The sequence below is a fragment of the Micromys minutus genome, assembly GCF_963924665.1.
Source record: "Micromys minutus genome assembly, chromosome: 15".
In the NCBI taxonomy this organism is placed as follows: Eukaryota; Metazoa; Chordata; class Mammalia; order Rodentia; family Muridae; genus Micromys; species Micromys minutus.
Genome location: NC_137984.1, coordinates 22,389,710 through 22,413,724, shown reverse-complemented (window position 1 = coordinate 22,413,724; position 24,015 = coordinate 22,389,710). Strand labels below are relative to the sequence as shown.

At 37.2% G+C, this 24,015-nt stretch overlaps 1 protein-coding gene across 1 annotated transcript; it reads left to right on the top strand.

The window, feature by feature from the left end:
- Positions 1-7,344: 7,344 nt before the first annotated feature.
- On the top strand, positions 7,345-8,388 carry LOC308430313 (UTP--glucose-1-phosphate uridylyltransferase-like; the record flags this gene model as incomplete). Its single annotated transcript, XM_080929451.1, has 1 exon — positions 7,345-8,388. The coding sequence occupies one exon, from the start codon at positions 7,345-7,347 to the stop codon at positions 8,386-8,388; it is 1,044 nt and encodes a 347-aa protein (XP_080785577.1).
- Between the last annotated feature and the right edge of the window lie 15,627 nt (positions 8,389-24,015).

Below are 24,015 nucleotides of genomic sequence, written 5' to 3'. Positions count from 1 at the left end.
CCCAGGGTCCCACTCATTGATAGGAACTGCAAATACTAATGGCTTTGGAAGGAGAATTAGCTTCTCCCTCGGATGGGTATACTCAATGGTTGTCTACTGTAGAGTGTACAGTGTTGAAGCTACACATACACATCACCAACAAGCATAGAATTAGCATGGCACACGTGTGTGTGTGTGTGTGTGTGTGTGTGTGTGTGTGTACATCTCTCTTTTCTCTCCCTCCTCTCTCTGTGTGTTTAACAATACTAATTAAAGAAAAAGAGGTTATCAACTTGAGGTGTGAGAGAAGCTTAATGGTGGTGTAGAGAGGAGAGTGATGCAATTCTATTTCAGTTAACATGTTTTTAAGTAGTTGTTTGTACAATGTGCACAATAAATATACGCCTGGAAGAAGACAGTATAGAAATATGGATAATGAAGGTTGGAGAGTGGACTCGAGAAGGATTCAACACATTTGTTTTGCAAACCTGAGAACCAGAGTGATACATAGAATGCCCACTTCAGTGCCAAGTGCTATGACCGACAACCTTTCCTTATCATCCTGGAATTTAGCACCTATAAAACAGAGGCAGAATTTACTACAATAACCTCATGAGTGAGCTTTGGGTTCAATTGAGAAGCCTTATTTCAACGAGTAAGGTGAAGAATAATGGAGAAAGTCACAGAAAATCTCTGGTGTAATACACACACACACATACACACACACACATACACACACACACACACACACACACACAAACACACACACACAAACATATACATCCAAGCTATTGATTTTTTTTTTTTTAAAGAAAACCAAAGGGATGATGAAATGCCCTCAGTTAAATAGATGGTTAGGTGTCTAAGAGATTTAGCCCAGGAATTGTCCATTAAGATTAACATTCAATGATTTCTGTCTTAAAATACCATTTCTTTTAAAAAGAATGATTATTTGAGGACAGAAAAATTTTCTCTTGCATTACATTCAGATTAAGCGAGAGAACACAGAAATCTACATGAGGTTGTAGAAGTCTTTTATGAAGAAGATGCCTGAGGATTAGGAAAAGATTCTCGTTGGGGCTTAACAAATTGGTTACAATTTTCTGCTGGGGTGGTGGCTGTGGTTCTGAACATGTGGAGCTACAAAGGGCTTCTTAGAATTAATTAACCAACAACTTTTTTAAAAGTCATCTCACAGTTATTTGTCTATTTATCCAAAGTGTGTGTGTGTGTGTGTCTGTGTCTGTGTGTGTGTGTGTGTGTGTGTGTGTGTGTGTGTGTGTGTGTGTGTGTGTGTGGTGTGTGTGGTATGTGTAGACCAGAAGTTACTTGTAAGATTCAAATATCTCTTTCTACATTGTGGATCACAGGGATTAAACTTGGTTTGTAAGGCTTGGTCATTTCTCCAATTCTTATAAATTTAATAAGAGGATATTTTTGTTTTGAGCAAAAAGAAAGTACATGAAGCTGCATGAAATAACACAGGGTGGTGTGTTCTCCTTTCCCTAGGATTCTTGACTTGTAATTCTTGAAATTCTTTGAGCATGTGGTATAAGTTAGTGAGATGATACAAGAGTGTATTCTGTGCCAGCAGGAGGATCTGCTGAGCTTAGATCCCAGCTCCCACCTAAAGACCAAGGTGTGGCCCCATGTACCTCTAACCCCAACACTTAGAAGTAAAATAGTTTGGGGACACAATTATCTATTGCCTTTTATCCTTTTCGCGTGAGACTTTATAGTTGAAAACAATCTTTAAATTTTGTTGAGATTTAAATTATAAAATGCTCTTTATAGTTGCAAGCCTATGACCACTTTATCTACTGTTAATGCCTGGAAATTTCCTCTCATTTTTTTTCTCTAGAATTTTTCAAGTTTAGTATTGCATCTTTGTACCTATAGCTCTTTTGAACTTAATATTTCATATCTCATGTAAGGCTGAAGCAGAAGTTCTGTTTTGCACATAGATTTATAATTATCCCTGTGCCCGTTCTTACAAACCAACACCTTCTCTGAGAATCTGCAAAGGTGCATAAGCCCATTTAGAAATCATAGTGCTGTTCCCAGCTGATGGCCAATCTTATGACCCTTTTCTAAGATTAACTCTTTTTCTTTTTAAACATTAATTCTGACAAATTTGATTCTTATCCTCCTAGAAAAAGCACAGCACTGCATGTATGCATAGAAATGAAGGCTATGTGGAGACATGCTGTACGAGTGAAGCTGGCACAGAAAAACGTCAGTGCAGAATTTCCCACTTAGTAAATATTTGGTTTCCTTTGCAGGAAAGAAAACAGGATCTAAGCTTATAAACAGTGATCGATTTCAAAAAGGTCTACTCTCAGTAAAAATAAAAAAAAAATAAAAAAAGAAGTGAAAGCACCAACTTGTTTTATTGCAAGAATATTTTGGAATCTTTATTTACCAACACATTTCTGAAGTTACTAAATCTGACACAGATGAGATCCAAAGAGGCAAAAGTTCTGGCTCAGGAGTGAGCTCAAAGTGAACTGAGTTAGAGGAGAGCTGTTTAACCGATTTGCAAAATTGTCTCCTGATTCTGTTTACCTGGAAATCTGCTGGGATCCTTCTTATGAACGGTTTGGGCCGTTGTGCCTTTTGGAGAATAGGATCACATCTACTTGAGAAGTTTTGATGTCTTAGCATGAAAACTACCCGACTTGGCCGTGAAATCCCAAGGTATTCTGACTGTGTCTTTCTGGTTTTTCAAGTGCATCGGTAAATTGTTTCCAGGCTGTGTGATAGATCTAGCGTCCATGATGGATGGATGGATATGAAAGGGGTTGGCTAAAAGTCGCTGAGTGCAAGAACTCTGTAACTGAGGCAGCAGTGCTGAACACAGATGGAGGAGATTGTGAAACACAAAACACCCGGTCAGGCATCACCAAAGTATGGATCAATTATGTCAAGTATAGCACACAGACATCTCAGTGATGGACAATCCTCTGCACCTTCATTCCACCATGAACAGAAAATATATGGATGCACTTGTGCTGTACACATTCAGATTTTATCCTAATCATTTGTCACATAATATGGCATCATGTAAGACTTAAATCATATTGGATATTGTAACTATTGTAGTTTTGTTTCCTGTTGTTGTGACAACGCCTACTAACAAAAAGTTATGTATGGAAGAAAATTATTTCAGCTCATAATTTTAAGTTTCCTTCCATCTTTATAAGGAAGGTGAGGCAGGAAATTTCAAATCTCTTGTGTACAGCACATCTATAGTCACAGGAAAGAGAATAAATGCATGCTGGATGTCTCCTCCTACTGCTTAGCTTGTTGTCTAGTGTGTAGTACAGAATCCTTAGCCTAGGAAATGCTGCCACCTACACGGTCTAGGTCTTCCCATAGAAATTAACACAACCACGATAATCCACCTGTAGATTAACCTACGGGCCTATCTGATTTAGACAGTTCCTAGATGAGACTCCCTTTATGATTTTAGGCTGTCTCAGGTTGATGATTAAAACTAACCATTTCAAAATATAATATAGAAATGATTTCAAATATATAAGGGAATTCTTGTATGATATATAAAAATTCTACACAGTTTTGTACATGGTACTTTCAAAAATATTTATGTTGTCTTATATGGATTTATCTATGTATGTATATATGGGAAATTCTAAGTTATTTGGTTAAACTACCCTTAGTGTCTCACAAAGGTGAAGTAAAAACCGCATTTAATACACATTTTAAAGTTCCCTTGAATATTGAAGGAAGCACAGTCAAAAGTTTTCCTCCTGATTAGGTAATGTGAATTTAGAAACATGAAAAAGAGAGCTAGCTTTCTTTAAAAAAAAAGGTTTTCTCATCAAATAGAAATAAGCAAAATTATAGCAAGAAATTAAACTGTAGGTCCTTTGGAGAGTCATTGTCAGAATAAAAGCAGGCAGAGGTAAAATAGAACACTGCTCATGGAATAAATAAGTCATAAACCTGTGCACACTGCAGCCGGCCTGTTGTCAGGCTTCTGGTGGTCAGGGAGTTTCATTGCATGATTCTTTGAATGGTGCTTTTGGAATGCAAACTGTCTTTCCTCAGTGCTCATCTCCAGATTTCTTTCTCACTCACAGAAAAATAAGTTCTGCCAGTGGCTTTTCTACATTTCTACAGCCCAGTACTCGAATTTTACCTCTGGCCTCATCTCCTGCTCTCTTCAGCATTTTTAGATTATCTCACCTGTCTACATGGACTATCCTCAGCCCTCAGATACCCCATGGCTTTTTCCCTGGTACCTCCAGACACGCGTCGCTCTCTTATACAGAAGCATTTCTTTCTGAGCCGTGACGCACAGCACTTGCTACCTAAGCTCACTTCCACACATTTTAGATATTTCTTTAGTAGTTTCTAAAACCTAACACTGAATATTTGATATTTGTATACCTTGCACATAAGAGATTTGATCTCATATATTCTCAGAGACCAGAAATCTAATATTAGCAACTCTGAGTAACGCCAGAGTGCTGTTTGCAAGATAAATGCCCTTAGAGACTGTGGTGTAAAAACATCTCTCAACTCTGCCAGCCTGTGGACACTGACACTATGTTCACATCACACTAAGGTCTGTATCCTTCTGAACTTTTCGTCTCACTTTTGTACATAAACTCTCTCTGACAACGACTATTAAGTGCCTTTTATGAAGAAAAAACAAAAACAAGACTAAGCAGAATGGCATTCAGATAATCCAGAATTGTTTCATTATCTCAAGAATTATAACTTGGCCACATTTACAAGCATGGCTTTTTCAATAAAACCGCATTTATTGTTTCCAGGAATTAGAGTGTGTATTTGTTTATATGATCATTTTTCAGTCTATAGCCTGTGTCTTTTAAAGATTCATACCTTAATGCTTTCTTTTTCCTTTATCATTTGTCTTTGTCTTCTCAAACCTATAACCTCCTGTTGTGTGAAATACTAAAAATGCACCATTACACACGAACTCCAGCTGTTCACTACCTCCAAGCACACATGCTATCTGTCCCCTCAGGGCACTGGCGGGCCTGTCCCACTCTCATCTCGTGGAGACTCTCTGAAGACATGGTGCTCCAAAAATCTCTCCATCCAACTTGTTATGTTCCCGTGGCAGGTTGTTGCCACGCCAGCCCAGTGCGTCCAAATTTCACATGGCTGGCTGGAGAATCCTGCCTGTACCTGTCTCTGGAACTCAAGTCGCTGTGTGAAGGAAAACACCACATAAAATTAGCTTAGAATCAACAGGTAACTCAATTGCTGGGCACAGCAGCTAGGATCCTAATTGTAAGCCATTCTGAGTTAATCCTCCAGTAGTGGATCCCAACAGGTCTACCACCTGAACAAAGACCCTTCCCTACCTATATTTTGCAACCCATGCCATCTACTGTCTCCAAGGAGCCGTCACCCTGTCTCCTCGTCCTCTCTCTGCCCCGGAAGTTCTGCCTATGCCTCGCCCAGTGATTGGTCCCCCGAAATCATTACTCACTAGGGAAAGGTTCACAGGAAGTCATCTGTGTATGTGATTCAGTCCCAGGTAACCCCTCTTGGGGAAGAAAAGTTTGAATCAAAATACAAACAGCACCAAGGCTATCCACAGCACTTCTCCTTTTATGTCCAAATAAAAGTCTCTCTTAACTCAGATATAAAGTGAGCACAACTATCACCGTTCTATAATTTATAAAGTACAAAATACACCTAACACCAAGTCTATCACTGTGTCAATTAAATAAAGCACGTTGTTACCTATTCTAACTTATGCCCTAGTTAGCTTGTAGACTATATCAAAACTATCCTCTTAATATAGTCTCTCAATGCTAAATAGCCAGGGTTGGCTCTGAGACTATAACTAGTCTTTCAACCCTGTCAGAAATCCATCTGAGAATAACCAATATTATCTGAAAATATAGGAAGCCTAACACAGCTTATAGAACTGAGACAAACTGTAGAGGTAACTGCTTACCTATACAGCCCCAGTTTATCAAGAATTTGGAGCATCAGAATTCAGCCTTCTGGCCCAGGAATCTGACATGCCTTAGTGAAACAGGAATTATTTATGACTAGCTTATTCTGTCTCTGCAGAACTAAGCTGTCCTAATCTGTAAATTGTGTCCCCTCAAGAAGAGTATAGGTCTGTAAAAGAAAAAGGCAATTTCTACCCAGTGGCTACTTTGCCACAAATTACCTCACCTAAAGGTAGAGATGCTCAGCTGCTTCTTTGATTCCACAAATAGGGAGCTGTTATAGGAGTGGATATGTCTCAACACATGAATATATAACATTAAATGTCATATTCCGTGAATTTCTAACGTTTTTGAAAACTATCTATGTATCTAGACTGTTGTCTGTAAACTATTGTCAGCTATTTATAGTAAAAATATCTTCAAAACAACCTAACAGTAAACTCAGAGCCATGAATTTGTTGTCTGGCCCTTAACTCACATGCTTAATCATAGCAGATCAGTATGTAATGGCATTTATAGAAGGACTGGGTCCAAGCCTTGTACTTTTAAAATTTTTTGTAACCATAGAGGAAATCTATACCAATGAAAACCCTGATTATGCACCAAAACAAATTGTGTACCAATGTGAGAAATTATGACTTCAATTTAGTAACAATTATAAAGATTTCTACTAAATGAGATTATGGCTGCACAATCAATTCTAGCTAATTCCTCCCTTTTAAAATATGAGCATTTCTGCCTGTCGCTCTGAGCAGTAGGGACATTTCCGGATTGGGGGGAGGGGAGGTGTGTGGAGAAAGTGGGGGCTCCAGTGTGGAGAGGAGGATCACCGGCTGCGCACGCTGGCGTCAGGCTTTATGTGTGTGAGTGTGGCGGGAGCACAGCCTTTGAGACCTGATTCCAGGACCCCAACTTCCCAGCCCTCGACGGAAGAGGAAGATCTTAGCAAGGCTATGTCTCAAGAAGGTGCTTCTCAGTTCCAAAAGGTCATTCTCCAAGAACTAGAATTATCTGTGAAGAAAGAATTAGAAAAAAATACTTAACACAGCAACCTCACATGATTTTGAGCATACTAAAAAGATCTTGATGGATTTCAGAAGCTATTTCATAGATTTTTGCAAGAAAAGGGACCGTCTGTAGACTGGGGTAAAATCCAGAGACCTCCAGAAGATTCGATTCAGCCCTATGAAAAGATAAAGTCCAGAGGCTTGCCTGATAACATATCTTCTGTGTTGAACAAACTGGTGGTAGTGAAACTCAATGGTGATTTGGGAACCAGCATGGGCTGCAAAGGCCCTAAAAGTCTGATTGGTGTAAGAAATGAGAATACCTTTTTGGATCTAACTGTTCATCAAATTGAACATTTGAACAAAACCTATAATACAAATGTTCTCTTGTTTTAATGAATTCTTTTAACACGAATGAAGATACAAAAAATATACTCCAGAAGTACAATCATTGTCGTGTGAAAATCTATACCTGCAATCAAAGCAGGTACCCGAGGATTAATAAGGAATCTCTACTTCCTATAGCAAAGGATGTGTCTTATTCAGGGGAAAATACTGAAGCTTGGTATCCTCCAGGACATGGAGTCATCTTTGCTAGTTTCTACAATTCTGGCTTGCTTGACACCTTTATAGAAGAAGGCAAAGAGTATATTTTTGTGTCTAACATAGATAACCTGGGTGCCACGGTGGATCTTTATATTCTTAATCATCTAATGAACCCACCCACTGGGAAAGGCTGTGAATTTGTCACGGAAGTCACAAATAAAACACAAGCGGATGTAAAGGGTGGGACGCTCACTCAGTATGAAGGCAAATTGAGACTGGTGGAAATTGCTCCAGTGCCTAAAGCACATGTTAATGAGTTCAAGTCTGTGTCAAAATTTAAAATATTTAACACATACAACCTATGGACTTCCCTTGCAGCAGTTAAAAGACCGCAGGAACAGAATGCCATTGACATGGAAATCATTGTGAATCCAAAGACATTGGATGGAGGGCTGAGTGTTATTCAGTTAGAAACTGCAGTTGGAGCTGCAATAAAAAGTTTCAAAAATTCTTTAGGTATTAATGTTCCAAGGAGTCGTTTTCTGCCTGTGAAAACCACATCAGATCTCCTACTTGTAATGTCAAACCTCTACAGCCTTAATGCCGGATCTTTGACCATGAGTGAAAAGCATGAATTTCCTACAGTACCCTTCGTTAAATTAGGCAGTTCTTTTACCAAGGTTCAAGATTACCTAAGAAGGTTTGAAAGTATACCTGATATGCTAGAACTGGACCACCTCACTGTTTCAGGAGATGTGACATTTGGAAAAAATGTTTCATTAAAGGGAACAGTTATTATTATTGCAAATCATGGCGACAGAATTGACATCCCCCCAGGAGCAGTGTTGGAGAACAAGATTGTATCTGGGAACCTTTGGATCCTGGACCACTGAAATACGCACTGTCAGATACACTTTCTACTAATTATGAGCTAAAGAGTTTCTTACAATAAAATGTCCTCTAAGATTACAAAATAAGCAGGTACTTTATTTACTATGTTGTACCCTGCAGTGTTGATTTTTAAAGTAGTTTTCTGCAATGAGCTTTTAGTCTAAGGAAAGCATAAACGAAGCAATACTTTCCTTTTTTGATGAAAAGCCTAGAAATTAGTTCCTCTTAAAAGTGCAATACTATTTAATCTCAAAATTGGGCCAGCTCTGTAGATCTTCAACAGAAGTTCAGTGACTGTCCCTTTGAATTGCTGATTTCAAAAATAATAAATTTTAAAAAATCCAAAAAAAAAGACCATTTCTAAATTCCCTAGAAAGACAACCTTAGAATAACCACCTCCAGCCCCCAAATCTAGGAAACTGAGGTGATGAGTATTCATAGCTACTTTCAGATTATATATATGGGTGTGGATATATCTTTGAGGGGAGGTAGAGAAAATTTGGGTAAACAGGCTAGTTCAGCATGTCTGATGATGATGCTCACCAAAGCTGTACATTCTGTAATAGATAAACCTCAAAACAAAGCTTAATATTATCAAAATGTCTATTTTGTTTGATTCCCTGAAATCAAGTCTTCATGAGGTCTCTCTTTTATCAAATCTGATCCATAGAGCTCTGGATAATATCCAGAACCTAATGACCTTTTCTAAAAGCACAAGGACAAAATATTTCTCCCAGATGAGCATATCCTTCAGCCAATAACCAGAAAAACCTTTGTCTTGACCTCTCTCACAGAGGTATAATATAAACACAAAACTTTAAATCACACAGATTTGAAAATTGAAACAATTCAAAGCAAGTGAAATAAACTAAAATACTGTATAAACCTATTCTTAGGGTTTTTCCATTCTCTCATGCCAGGAAATTAACCCAAAATTCCTGTGAAACCCACATTCAAATAATTTGAGTTTCATAGAGACTGTATTTTACCATCTATCTGTTATGCTCTCTACCTGGATTCACAAAAACAAACAAACAAGTAAACAAACAACAACCACTGTGTTTGGTGCCAAGCATGTTTGTCATCTAAGTACTGGGAATATGGAGACAGATGGATTCCAATGGAGTAACTGGCCTACTTGGTAAATTCTAGGCCTATTACAAACAAACAAACAAAAAATAAAAAAATGCATGACATGGAAAATGCCTATTTTATAAGGACCTTTTATCGCTGTGATAAAACACTGTGATCAGTATAAACTTGAGGAAAATAAGATTTATTTTATCTTACAGTCTATAGTCCACCATCCAGACAAGTCAGAGTGAGAAGTCAAAATATGAAACTGGAGACAGGAACTGATAGCATGGCTTGCTCCTCATGGCTTGCTCAACCTGCTTTTTTTGCAACATTCAGGATCATCTGCTGTATAATCCTCAAGGGAATGGGTCCTCACACATCAATCATCAGTCAAGAAAATAAATTTTCTACCAACCAATCTGGTGGAATCCTTTTCTCAGTTGACTTTAGTGTTTGCCAAATTACTCTAACTTGTGTCAAGTTGATGCTAAAATAGCCAGCCCACTGCCTAAAGAAGGACACCCAAGACTGACTTCGTAGTTTCATGCATATACCCCACACACAAGCACAACTGCATGAACATGTATATTCACATCACAATACTACATGCCAATGACTATTTAGAATTACTGAGTGGGCAGAAACTAGCAAAAGTACTATGAAGCAAATAAAATCTTTTCTAAATCTTAAAGATGAGAAAAATAATGGGTTAATAATACCTGAAAGTTTATTTCCAACAGGAGACACACAGAATAGAGCTCACTATTCTTAGACAGAATGAACTCTCTCCCTCTCTCTCTCTCTCTCTCTCTCTCTCTCTCTCTCTCTCTCTCTCTCTCTTTCTCTCTCTCTCTCTCCATGAGCACTCTCAATGTAGCCTACCCAACACCTATTCTTTAGTGCCCTATGGGGCAAAACTACCATGTTTCCTCAGTTGCCCACCTATTACCCACTTTGGGGAAGTGAGCCTAGCTCTTGACACATGTCCAGCTCATAGCTCATAAAATGCTGCAATACAAGAAAGAAGAACATGATGATAGGAGTAACTTTTTTTTTTAATTTTATGTTTTATAAAAGTACATACAGAAAGAGCATTTTCTTCAATCAAACTTATTAAGTAAGCAGATTATGACTAAACTCAAAGAAAATGATAAGCATAGGAGAAGTTTTTGGGCTACAAAATCAGTTTTTTTTTTTTTTTTTTTTTTTTTAAATTCACCATGATGCTGCTGCCATTAGAAGAGTATTCTGCTCCCTAATCTTATCCATGTCTTGGGGAAAAACAAAGAATGGGGGACAAACACAAAGAAAGGGAACCATTTTTAACGTCTCTTCATATTTTTAAGAAGCAACTTGGAAAGCAATGGACAAAGATAAATCACACAGCCCTCCCCACCCACTTCTCTGCTAATTCAGAATGAATTGGATTTACACAAGCAACAGGACTTAAGCAAAACCGTTCCCATGGTTACACAGAAGGCTTTCTAAATGTGGTGCCGGATGCAGGCAGCCAAAATGACTTGACTGTTTATGTTAAATATAAAATATATTCCCTATTGAAATTTAATGATCTACTCTCTTCAGTTTAGCAGCTTGTACCCTGATAGAATTAACATTTTGAATATATTTTGAGAGATAAATTGCTTTAGCAATTGCCAAGTATTCACTCATATTTATTTGATCTTATCTGTACATCAAATGAAAATGTTTCCCATGAACCATAAGAAACCCATTCTATAAAATTATCCTCATCTCTGGGTCCTAAATTCCCCCAATGAATTCTATTTTATTTGTAGGTTATCTTGTACAAATGTTAGACCTAACACTTGGCAGCAGAGCTCAGATTTTTTTAAAAGGCCCCCTTTCTTCCTTTATAGCAGGTAGACAAAATCAACAGTATTGTGGTGAATGTTTTTTGGGCCACACCATGGTTCTCAAATGTCCAACCGGGATAACAGTTCAGATAGGGTGCAGCTTACACTCCTACCTACTTTTGTCTCCTGTGGGATTAAAAAAGACCATCTCTGTTAGGCAATGCTAGCATGAATTTGAACAGGGAAAGATATACTATGAATAGTTTAACTGATACTATTTAAATTTGGTGTATAAGGACATTTCTGCTAATTGGAATCACCCTTTCAACAAAACCAGGAAAGAAAATGGCCATAGAATGTCACTTGCTCATATTTATTTAGTTAAATTTAATGAACCATATAGTTTGGGTAGATGTAAGGAACTATGTATATGAGCACAAAATCCATATCCAAACAACTCTTGGCCAAGTAATAGAACATGGCAATAAAGTAATTACTTCAGTGAGTGTTCTTCCATGCGCCCTGTGTTCAATGTTGTGCCATTTCTGCCATTGCCCACTCAGCTGCAACATTCACTCTCACACCCATTCCTCTTAAAGTCTCCACTGCAAGCAGTCTTCTCTTCTTCTTCTGCAGAATCCCGATTCCTCAGCTCCTTTCTCTTCCTTCAAGATGCCAAATTAGAGCTCATATTTTTACACGTTTTCTATGATGCCTAAGCATGGACCTTTGGTAGTAAAATTAGATGAAATTCAAACTGCAACACATTTAAATCTCAAATCACAAAATTACCAGAACTTCTATGGACTTTCTTAGTATGAAACAAAACTTTTTCTTATAAATCACAAAACTGACAAATTGGACATCCAGTAAGAATTTAATTATAATTTATATCTTGAGATCAATGCATTCAACAAACTTGGAAATTATCATCTGCATAAATTTATTTTGTGCTGGCAAATGGAAATGCATTCATCACACATTGATCTGTTTTTCAGGTTAATATCCACACTCAAGTTACCACTTGAAGTCGTAATTAGTCATTCTTGAAGTAGGTCATTATGATCACTGTTATTAATACTTTTGTTGAAAATCTTCATAGCTTTCTTCCCTATCTAACTAGTTAATGAATTGACGGAGGGCACAATGTTGTATCTTTATTATTAAAACAATAAACTTTAAGATTCATTTTTATTTATAATTTTTAATGTCTAGGAAATGGTAACCAACACACATCAGCTGATTCAAGTCATGGCTTTGTCTGGGTTATAGACTGTGTCCTCTCAGAGAGTGAGTTCCAAAACTGACTCACATGCTTATAAGGTTAGTCCTTATGACTGAGTAGGATTTAAACAAATTCTATTCTCCCTTTTATAGATAAGATTATATTTCAGGGAAACAGCACTTTATAACATGGGTCTGCTAAAATATATTAAAGGGTAAATTACTGACAGGTAGGTAAAGTATTTCAGCTTCTAGGTTAAGAAAAGCTGCATACATTTTTAATTTCTTCGTGTTTTTGACGAATCCATAATGCTAATTGAATAAGGACTGATTAATACCTAATTCTTCATCAGTAGTCTATATTGTTTTAAGCATCACCTGGATTATCTTGACTAACTTTTGGAACGGAGGATTTTTGTACTGCTACTGAAGATTTTGTTCATCTATGATACTTGTAGGATGCATTGTCAACCCAAGTGACTTAACTCTCATATACATCTCTCTCTCTCTCTCTCTCTCTCTCTCTCTCTCTCTCTCTCTCTCTCTGTGTGTGTGTGTGTGTGTGTGTGTGTGTGTTATATCTTATGTGTATGTATAAACACATGTGGTTATGTTACTTATCTATAATTATAGGTAAATAAAATATGTTATTTTTTTGAGACCTTAACAAAGATCCTTCTTCCTACTTCTTTTTCTGTTTATACCTCCCTCCTCAGGTGAAGACACTGCCTACTTTTGCATTTCCTACTTCCTATTACCTGCATCCTGCTATTCTTCTCTCTTACCCCCTCACTCCTATGGTTCCATTATATTTTTCTAGTTTCTGTGGTTACTCCATATTGTATGCTCATGTCTGAATCTTTGAGCTAAGAGAAGACATGGTGTTTATATTTCTGTGTCTGGTTCACCTTATTCAATATAATAGTTTCCAGGTCTATCTGCTTACAAATTTCACAGTTTCATTTTTCCTTTCACTGTGTCTATATAGCACTTTTTAAATGATCACTTATCTGATGATGGACATTTAGATTGCTTCCGTTTCCGTTTTCCCGGTATTGCCAATAGGATGGAAATAGTTATGGCTGAAGCTGAATCTGGGGCATATGGTCTATAGCGTGGTCACACGATAGAATTATTTTTAGTGTTTTGTTTATTTGTTTTTTAAGGTTTTTTTGTTTGTCTACTGTGGTGGCTTTAATGTTTGACCCAGGGAGTGGCATTATTAGGAGGTATGACCTTGTTGGAGTAGGTATGGCCTTGTTGTAGGAAGTATGTCATGCATGGGTGGGCTTTGAGACCCTTCTTATAACTGCTTAGAAGGCAATCTTTTCTTTTTTGCCTTTGGAACAAGATGTAGAACTCTCAGCTCCTCTTTCAGCACCATGTTGGCCTGGATGCTACCATGATTCCTGGCATAATGAGGAAGGACTGAACCTCTGAACCTGTAAGCCAGTCTCAACTAAATTTGTAAGAGCTGTCTTGTTCCTGTTGTCTCTCCTCATCAGTGGAAACCCTAATACATTTATTCTTCTCTATACTGACTTCCACATTCCCTCCAACTGTAACTAAGGGTTCCCCTTACTGTACAACCTTACACAGCTGGTTGTTGATCTTAGCCATTTTGACTGGAGTAAAATTAAATCTCAAGACTGTCTGCATCTACATTTTCCTAACTGCTATGGATGATAAACATGTCTAAAGTATTTCTTAGATCTTTTCTTGTCATTTCTTTAAATCTAAAACCCCCCATTTAGATCTGTAACTCATTTCCCAAATTAAGTATTCTTGACTCTGTTTATGAATTTGGTTTGTTTTATATTCTAGATAATATTCTTCTGTCAGACGTATAGCTGGTATATATATATATATATATATATATATATATATATATATATATATGAATGATATGCCATTTTGGAAGTTTTTTTCATGTCATTGCTTCAAGCTTCCTTCATGTACTCTCTGACCCAGGTGGTCTCTCCCATGCTAGTTCTGGTACCAGCAGGCCACAAAGAACTAACACTAATTCATCTCAGCAGCATTGGTGATGGGCCATATAGAACTAGCATTACACTTACCTCACCAGCAGTCTCTCCTTTTTGGAGTCTCGAACTGCTGGCAGAGGGCCAGCTGTGAACTCTACTTACACTTCAACCAGTCCAACAAATTCTAAATTCCAGAAACTTGTAATTAACATTTTTTTCTCTTCTTCTTGTGGTCTGTGTATGGTATCTTGGGCAATGCAAGCTTTTGGGCTAAAGAAGAAGGAAGAACGAAGTGCAGATGCTTCAGTCCTTAGAAGGGGAAACAAAAATGTACACAGGAGGAAATACAGAGACAAAGTTTGAAGCAGAGTGAAGTGAAGGCTATCCAAAAACTGCTTTACCTGGAGATCTAGCCCATATACAGTCACTAAACCCAGACAATATTGCTGATATCGAAAAGTGCACGCTGACAGGAACCTGGTATAAATGTCTCCTGAGAGGCTCTGCCAGATCGTGACAAATACAGAGGTGGATGACAAAACCATTGATCTGAGAATGGGGTCCCCAATGGGGGAGTTAGAGAAAGAATCGAATGAGCTGAATGGACGAAACAAGAATGGATCAGTGGTAATATCAATAGACATGCTAACATGGAAGGAAGAAATTTTATGGGATCGCACAAATCAAGAAAAACAGGTAACTAATAACTCTGGGCACAGTAGAATTAGCTTCTTCTAGAGATGAGCTTCTTTACACAGAAAACGTTGTCAGACTTGAAACCATATAGATATAAATAACAAAAATGGACTTAGTATGTTGTCTTTATGTATTTGTACATGCATACACACACAAACACACAATCAAATAAATCTACCAATTTGTGAGTTGGGAGCATTGAAAGAAGGGTCTAGAGAGAGAAAAGAAAAAGGGTGAGAATGACGTAATTCTGCCGCTCATAAAAATCTAAAGAAAGCAAAAAAAAATACATAAAATAAATGAGTTTTAAAATCAATGAAAAGAATTATCAGGGCTGGGAGTCTAGCTCAGTAGATACAGTACCTTTCTGGCTTATGGAAAGATTATGGTTTATTACCATTACCACAGACTAATTTTGTATGAAGTTGATCTATAATGCAAGCTACTTTTTCTAAAGTCAAGTCTTTACATAGGCCCCAGCTTCATGAGCTGCAGAAGAAATTTCTATAGGAATAGTTTGTGTGATAGACAGGTGCTGAGAATTCTGAGTAGAGAAGTTTGCTTTTGAGAGACAATTACGGAAAATGTCACACATTTGACATTATGGAATCATGAACAGGAGTGCTCTGCCAAGTCCATCAACTACATGATTGTGACTGCAAGAGACAGATCGTATCTTTGGAACCAAGTGCCAAAAAGAACAGAGGTCTACAAAAATAAAGCTGTTTTTCCAGGAAAAGATGAACCATTTTTCTATCCTAAACTCACGATTTCAAATGCAAACAGCAATGCTCATTTACACAGTAATTTGGAATCCCACACGTGCTCTCTCTATTCTTACTTCCTTACAACTCTTAAGGGAGAGTTCTGAAGTGGGGGAGGGGTCCTGAGACTTTAGCAAATAGGTCCACATAGATTTTAAGGCAACAACTACAAAATCTATGAGAATAAATAACGTATTTTATAGGATATGGAATGGAAACAGTTAATTTCTTAGGTCTGATTTCCAGAGTTTTTACTAGCAATCAATGCAGGACATAATGTGAGATGTATTTAACCTACCTAAAGTAATTTCAACAGGCATGAACTATGTTGACTTTCCTGTTTTGCTTACTTGGAACACACTGACTAGTACACTTAGCACCCACCGCTTTTGCTTTTATTTTTGTATCAAATACTTATTGTCTGAAGTGATAATGGGTATGGGAACCACAGAACAGAGCATTGCTGTGAACTCCTGGTGAGTTGCTGTACCTTGCATCATAACACCACTGGCCAATATGCCTGCAGAGCTCATTGCAAGAGGCACACACTGCCCCCACATTGCATTTTTGTCTAACAGACATTCTATAGAGGATGCCAAAAATGGAAGCCTTTTTTGTTTTGTTCAAAAAAGAAGGGAAATGGAACATAGTCCTTCTAGTTTTTATAATATCTCTCTATAGGCACACTTTTAGAGACTCGTGTTTGAATGCCTGTTTATTAGTGAAAATTAGGCAATCCGGGGGGAAAAAGGAGAAAGTACTTGCATATTAGTTTCAACTGTAAGAGATGTAAATTCGATTCAGATGAAATTAAAGTCCTCTATGGTGGGTGGGTAGGTGGGGCTGAAATCTAGCTCATAAACACACTGCAGATTAAGAAAGAAAGAATTGGTCAAAAATGTCACTTTATATTTTTCCACAAGGAAAGATTAACGAAATAAGCAAGTCTAGATCTGTGATTAGTTTAACGCACATTTCTATTCAACACAGCACAACATAGCAGGAATGGGTTTGCTACTTGGAGACATCTGCATGAGTACTGTGAGTGACGCTAGGTAGACATCATTCCCTGCGAAAGACAAGGAGCACATTTATTTCTCATTGCCACACAGAGGCAAATGCATGTGCAATTTGAATATCTGAAACTGTATAAAATATGTTTATAGTTTTTCTTCATTGTCTGTTTGGCCTTGATTCCAAGGCCCCCTGATAGTACCACCATCTGCAGATGTCGGAGTCTTTGATATGGAATGTGATATTTGCCTCCAACCTACACATATTCTTCTGCATGTTTTATATCATTGCTAGATTGCATGTGATACCTATTACATGGAAAATGCTGTGTATATACTGTTATACTGTATGGTGGTGGAGGGGGAGAGTGACCTGAAGAACATTTATTTTGTATTGTGTGTACTCAACACCATTAGTGAAAGTTCTTTTCACACCAGTTGTAAATTTAAAGGACTATATGCATACATACATTGAACGTGACTGTCCAAAACAGGTTCAGATATTTGAATGGTAGTACTGCTTTGGAAAAGAGGTGGAATCTCTGAGGGGGTTGTCTTACTAGAAAAAGAGTAGTCATTGGGTGGGAGGGTGAAGCCTATGGGATATATAGCCTAGCCCACTTCCTGTTGACTCGGGTTCCTTAGGGCAGATGCATTTTGACAAACTTGGCTTTCATATGATTTTCCTGCCTATTGTTTGCTAGTCAGGACCCCACGGTTTTGTACATCTCTTCCACCTTGGTTTAAACGTGAAAGTTATAGTAACTATAGAAATTTGGTTTCTAGAAGTAAATTAACTCATTTCACTTGATTACCCCTAACAGTGGCCAATCTCTGACAAAAATGAACCCTATATCCTTCTAAACTACCCCAGCTGGAAAGTGAGCTCTGATTCTTGAAAAGATAATCTCTACAGATTCCTTCATATTAAAAAAAAAAGAAAAAAGAAAAAAAAAAGAGCCTGCATTTTCTAAAGCCACTCCTTCCTTTGTCTGCTTTTTCTTATCCTGGCACTGCAGGTATAATGTCATTGTGCATTGTATAACTCAAATGCTGATATCTTTGCCTGCGTATCTGGCTGCAATTCTTATTAAATATCTTCTACTTCAATGCTGTGCAAGCTGTACTCTCCATTTATTCACTGATTTTCCTTAAAAGCTGATCAGTCATTGATTGGGAGAGAGAGAAAAATAAGGGCAGGACTTCCTTCAGCCAGCCAGGGGAGGGGCAGGAGGGAGAGGAAGGGCAGATGAGGGTAGAAGAGAGGACATGAGAACACCTGGAGTGGACAGTGCCAGAACAGGATTGAGTTGCAAGTATCTCTGGGATTTTGGCTGGGAGGTAGGTAGATTAGTTTAAAGTATTAAAATAGAGTAATACTGCCCAGTTGTTGTTCCTTAAAGCTTGATAAACAAATATGATAGTGCAATCTCAATATTATGGGATGTAGAAAAAAATAAAAACTGTAACACTTGTTAGTAAGCCATGAACATGGCCCTTTGACTACCATGTCTTCTCTGCCATGAAGTAACAAAGCAGCTTGACTATAAGCCTAAAGTCTCTTTCCTTATATTGTTTCTTGTCAGCTATTTGGTTTTAATACATGTACATATAAACATATATACATAGATACACATACAAATGTATGTAATATACTTAACCTTAAAAATTACATACCAGAAATTTAGTTAAATGGGATCTTCACAGCATTTGATCCTAAAGAATAGATATTTACACAATGGAGTACTACTCAGCTATCAGAAACAATGACTTTATGAAATTCTTAAGAAAACGGATGCATCTAGAGAATATCATCCTGAGTGAGGTAACCCAGTCACAAAAGAACAGACATAATATGCAGTCACCGATAATAGGATACCGATAATAGGATACTAACCTCAGAAAGCTCTGAACACCCCAGAAACAACTCACAGACTTATATGAAGTTCAAAAAACAAACAAACAAAACAAAAAACAAAAAAAAAACAAAAAAAAACAAAAAAAATGAAAAATCATTATGTTTAAGTTTTACACACCAAGAAAACTTTGACTATTTCCAGGTTACATCTTGTTTTACATGTACGTTAGGCTCATTGTAACTAGTAAGATTTTAATGCATACTATCAAACATTTAAAACATCAAGTACAGACAAAAATGTATTCATATACTTTTATGCAAAAATTCTTTTAAAATCTGTACATTTATCTTTGGTTTTTTAAAATAAAGTTGTTCAATTAAAATAAAAAAAAGAATAGATATCCCAGTGTTGTAAGTTGGCCTTTCTCACTGAACTGTAGACAACTAATTTGAACACATTGTAGAAAAAATATCTACAAAGGTAACAAAAATAGCCATTTGGACTTCAACTGCCCAATACTTCTTGGTTTCTTATTATAACCTTGTTTAAGAATTTTTTGCCTGAGAAGAGCATGGATACATTCCATTATTATATTCATTTGACAATGTTGCAGTATCTCAAAGGCACTCTTGCTGAAGCTCTTCTGTTTTCACACTCAGTGCATGCCTGGTGAAGAGCTCAGGAGCTCTTCACAGCCCTACTAGCTTCTTCCGCTGCCTGTGTGGATGCCCTTATGTTGATCTTCTCTCAGACTCCTGTGCCTCCCTTGAGATTGAAGGCAAACATTTGAAAACATTGGTCAGGATCAAGGAGCAGCTTACATAGGCAAGAACTGAGAGTTTTTTGATGCAAAGTACCTATGCTGCAGGGACATCTAGAAATTTGGTTACTTAAACAGCTCCTAACCATACCTCAGTTTTCTCATTTTAGGTAAGTTGTTTGGAACATATTATCCTTTGTATGTACATAACAACACACCCCAACCCTCAACCCCAACCCTCTACCCCCACCCGCACTCCTGTTCTGGATGGCTGTTGACACAGATACCTTTGTAACAGAATGGTGAAAACAGGAGGATCACAAGGTATTTCTAGGTCATGCTTTACTACCTAGGGAGTTTGAGATCCTGTCCCCCAAACCAAACCAAACCAACAAACTTTATTTCATTTTAACTTTATTTTCTTTTTGTAAATGCAGTTTTGGTTCTATACTATATATCTTGAATTCAGAATCCTTCTAGCTCAACCTTTAAGTATTGGAACTACAGGCAAGCACTATCACGTTTAGGGTACATATATTTGTAAATATAAAAAAAAAAACAGTAAAATGACCAGTTTGACATATGTTACCTATATTTAAAACTTGTAGAAATGTACTTTTCTGTAAGAGAGCTTTCATCAAACACTTGGAACTTGCAGACATCCTGACAGTCCTGTGAAACATTTAACCATGAATGGTGCTAAGGACAAAGATACTTTGCCATAGGGATGATGCTCTTGTTCCAAACTTTATAAGTAACAGAAATGACTGAACAGCATTGTTTTCTAGTCCACTTGTGTTTGGATGTTCCCATTTGTCCTCAGCATGACTTTTACAGTGTCCTTTTGCCTTATCCACTCATAGGACCCGGTCATAGTTTTCTATTTAATGCAGCTGTTTTTTAATGTAAACCTGTATTGTTATTAATTGCACACAAGCTGTCCTATTTTAGGACCAGCCAATTGAGGATATAATCACAGAAGAAATAAATGACCAATAGTAAGTAATTACATGTGGAAGTTGAACTTTTTATCGCTGAATATATAAACATAGTGATGTTTTGAAGTAACATTACATGAGCAAAATCATAAATATACATGCTTATTTTTTTAAACCCATCCCCATCTTTCTCTGTGAGGTTGTTGTAGTTTCTACTATAGACTGCAGTATAGGTGGTTTTTACTTTTAGCAATAATAGCTAGTATGATCTTGGTCATTTATGGAAAAATTTGTATGGATCTATGGCCTGAATATTGGTTTGTTTAATATTCACTTTAAGCCCATGGGGCACAGTTTTATACATTAAGAGACTGGAAAAACTGAGTATTTTGCCAATGACCTCAGAGTTATTAAGAGAAAAGAATGTACAGGTAGACAGGTGTTTGAGGACCACACAGTCAAATGCTTGGGAAACCAGTGTTGAATACAGGAGATTTCAATGGTGCTTCTCATCCTTGATGTTGGTATCTGTCCCCTAGATCTTCCCAGATGAAGCATTTTTCTAACAATCAACACTGGCTTAAGGAAACTAAAGTCCCTATGAGAATGCTCTTTGAAATCTAAAGAAACATTACCAGAATGTTGGGCAAGGTCAAGGCTCTTTCCTGAGTAGACAGGATGAGCACAGGAAAGCTGGAGTGTTGCCCAACTCAACAGAAAACAGATTTTCACTGTGAACTGCATTATTCTTTCTTTGAATCGAATTCCCAGAAAATGAGGCACACCAATCATAAGCCTATGTATAAAACATGTCCCAAAGTCAACTAGAATGCTTCAGGGAGTGCCCCCACTACTGGAGACTGGATAGCATACCCTTCTGTCTGTTTCTGTTAGAATAATCACACATTTAATACTTCATGGAATATTGATTAATCCAGGGTCATAAAGTATTTCAAATTATACAGGGGATAAACCAAGAAAAGGCAGAGATCAATGTTAATGAACATTTGATCCCAGCACAGCTGAGAGATTAGTTGGGTCTGTTCTTTCAATATGTCAAATAGAGTCTCCTTATTTTGTGATGTCATTCATTTCCAATGAAGGTTATATTTTATCACCAAGTCAGTGATTTCTTAGCTACCAACATATTCTTAAATTTATTTTCAAAGAGTCCTCCCCCAAACAAAACAAAATAACATCTGTCAAGAAATAGAACTTTTGTGGAAGTTCATTTTCAACTATGAATGAACTGGGCTCATTTCTGCCTGTCTCGATTAAACTGAATTAAATATCAATGAAAATTAAATGTGATCACTGCTGCCCATGTGAGAGAGATTTGTCCTTACAGTTCTGAGAATGTAGGGAAGGTCGGGTGTTCAGATGCCTGGTGAGCGTGATGATGGAGACCAAACCACAGGCCTGACCACAAAGTGATGACACCTGTCATTTCTCTGACTCACTAATCACCACCTAGTGGCCCAAGTAGTTCTATGAGTACTAAACTGGAGGCCCAGAGTGATGACTCAAGTATTTATAGGTGTGTAAATTTCTGCCTATGTCTTTGATTCAATTTGCTTGATCAATGTGTCCACTTTTATGCCAATACCATGCACTTTTGATTACTATAGCTCTAAAGTTCAGCTTGAAATCAAGAATGGTGATACCTCCAAACATTCTTTTATTGTACAGGATTGTTTTAGTTATCCTCGTTTTTTTTTTTTCCTTGCCTTTCCATATGAAGTTGAGTAATGTTCTTTCAAAGTCTGTAAAGAATTGTGTTGAGATTTTGTCTGGGATTGCATTGAATTTTGTACAGTGGACATATTTACTATGTTAATCATACTCATCCATGAACATGGGAGATCTTTTTATTTTTTAATGTCTTCTTTAGTTTCCCTTTTAGAAGAGCTTTTATGATATAGGAATTTCACTTGTTTTGTTAGAGATTCCCCAAGACATTTTACATTGTTTCTGACTATTGTGAAGGATGATGTTTTCCTGTTTTTTTATCAACATGTTTATTATTTGTATAAAGGAGAGCTACTAATTTTTTTGAGTTAATATAGTATCTATACACTTTCCTGAAAGAGTTTATAAGCTATAGGATTTCCCTACTAGAATTTTTGGTGTCACTTATGTAGACTGTCATACCAACTTCAAATAGCATACTCTGACTTTCAGTTACTATATTGAATTGGCAGGGAAAGAGTGGACAGCCTTGTCTTGTCCCTTATTTTAGTGGAATTGTTTTGAGTTTCTCTGCCTTTAATTTGATATTGACTATAGGCTTGTTGTAAAGTGTCTTTATTATGTTTAGGTATATATTGTATATCTTGATCTCTTTAAGAGTTTTATTCTGAAGGCATGTTAGATTTTGTTAAAGGCTTTTCAATATGTATTGAGAATGATTGTGTGTGTGTGTGTGTGTGTGTGTGTGTGTGTGTGTGTCTGTACACATGTGTGTGATGTCATCTCAGTTTGTTTATATGGTGGATTACATTGGAAGATTTTCCTATGTTGACTCATCCCTGTATCTCTAGAATAAAGCCTCCTTGATAATGTTGTACGATCTTTTTGATGTGTTCCTGGATTTGGTTTATAAGTATATTGTTTAATAATTTTACATCTATACTCATGAGGAAAATTGGTCAGCTGTTAAAAACAATATCATCATGAAATTTGCAGGCAGATGGCTGAAACTAGAAAAGAAAATTATTCTGAGGGAGGTAACCCAGACCTAGAAAGATAAAAATGCTAAATATAAAAGCTGTGAAGTAAAAGACAGTCATGTTATAATCCATAGAACCAGGAAGTTAAGTAACAAGGAAGGTTTAAGGGGAATATAAAAGGATCTCCCACTTAGGGGTATCTTAGTTAGTGTTTTACTGCTGTGAACTGTCACCACGAGCAAGACAAGTCTTATAAAACCTACATTTAATTGGGGGCTGGCTTATAGGTTCAGAGGTTCAGTCTATTATCATCAAGGCAGGAACATAGAAGCATCCAGGCAGGTGTGAATGTTCTACATCTTCATCTGAAGACTTCTAGTGGAAGTCTGACTTCTAGGTAGCTAGGCTAAGTATCTTAAAGTCCACATCCACAGTGACACACCTATTCCAACAAGGCTACACCTCCACACAGTGTCACTCCCTGGGTCAAGCATATTAAAACCATGAAAGGGAGTGTGAAATAGATATCAAAGGTGGACTATTTGCAGGCGGGTTTGGAAAAGGAAGGATTAATTAAATGCTTTTTTATAAGACTTGCCTTGGTCATGGTGTCTAAAAGGAACTGCTGGAGTTGGGAGCATTTCAGGGGCAAGGTAGAAACTCAGTGCAGTAGAAACTTTATGGAATTTATGAGAGTAAATCTATCAAATATGTTTTAATAATGGGAGAAATAGAACCTGATCTGCCATCTTCTGTTACCAGAAAGTCCTAAAGTCCAGAGATTGGAACATCAACACAGCCTTAAAGTCAGTGACCCACAGGTTGTCTTA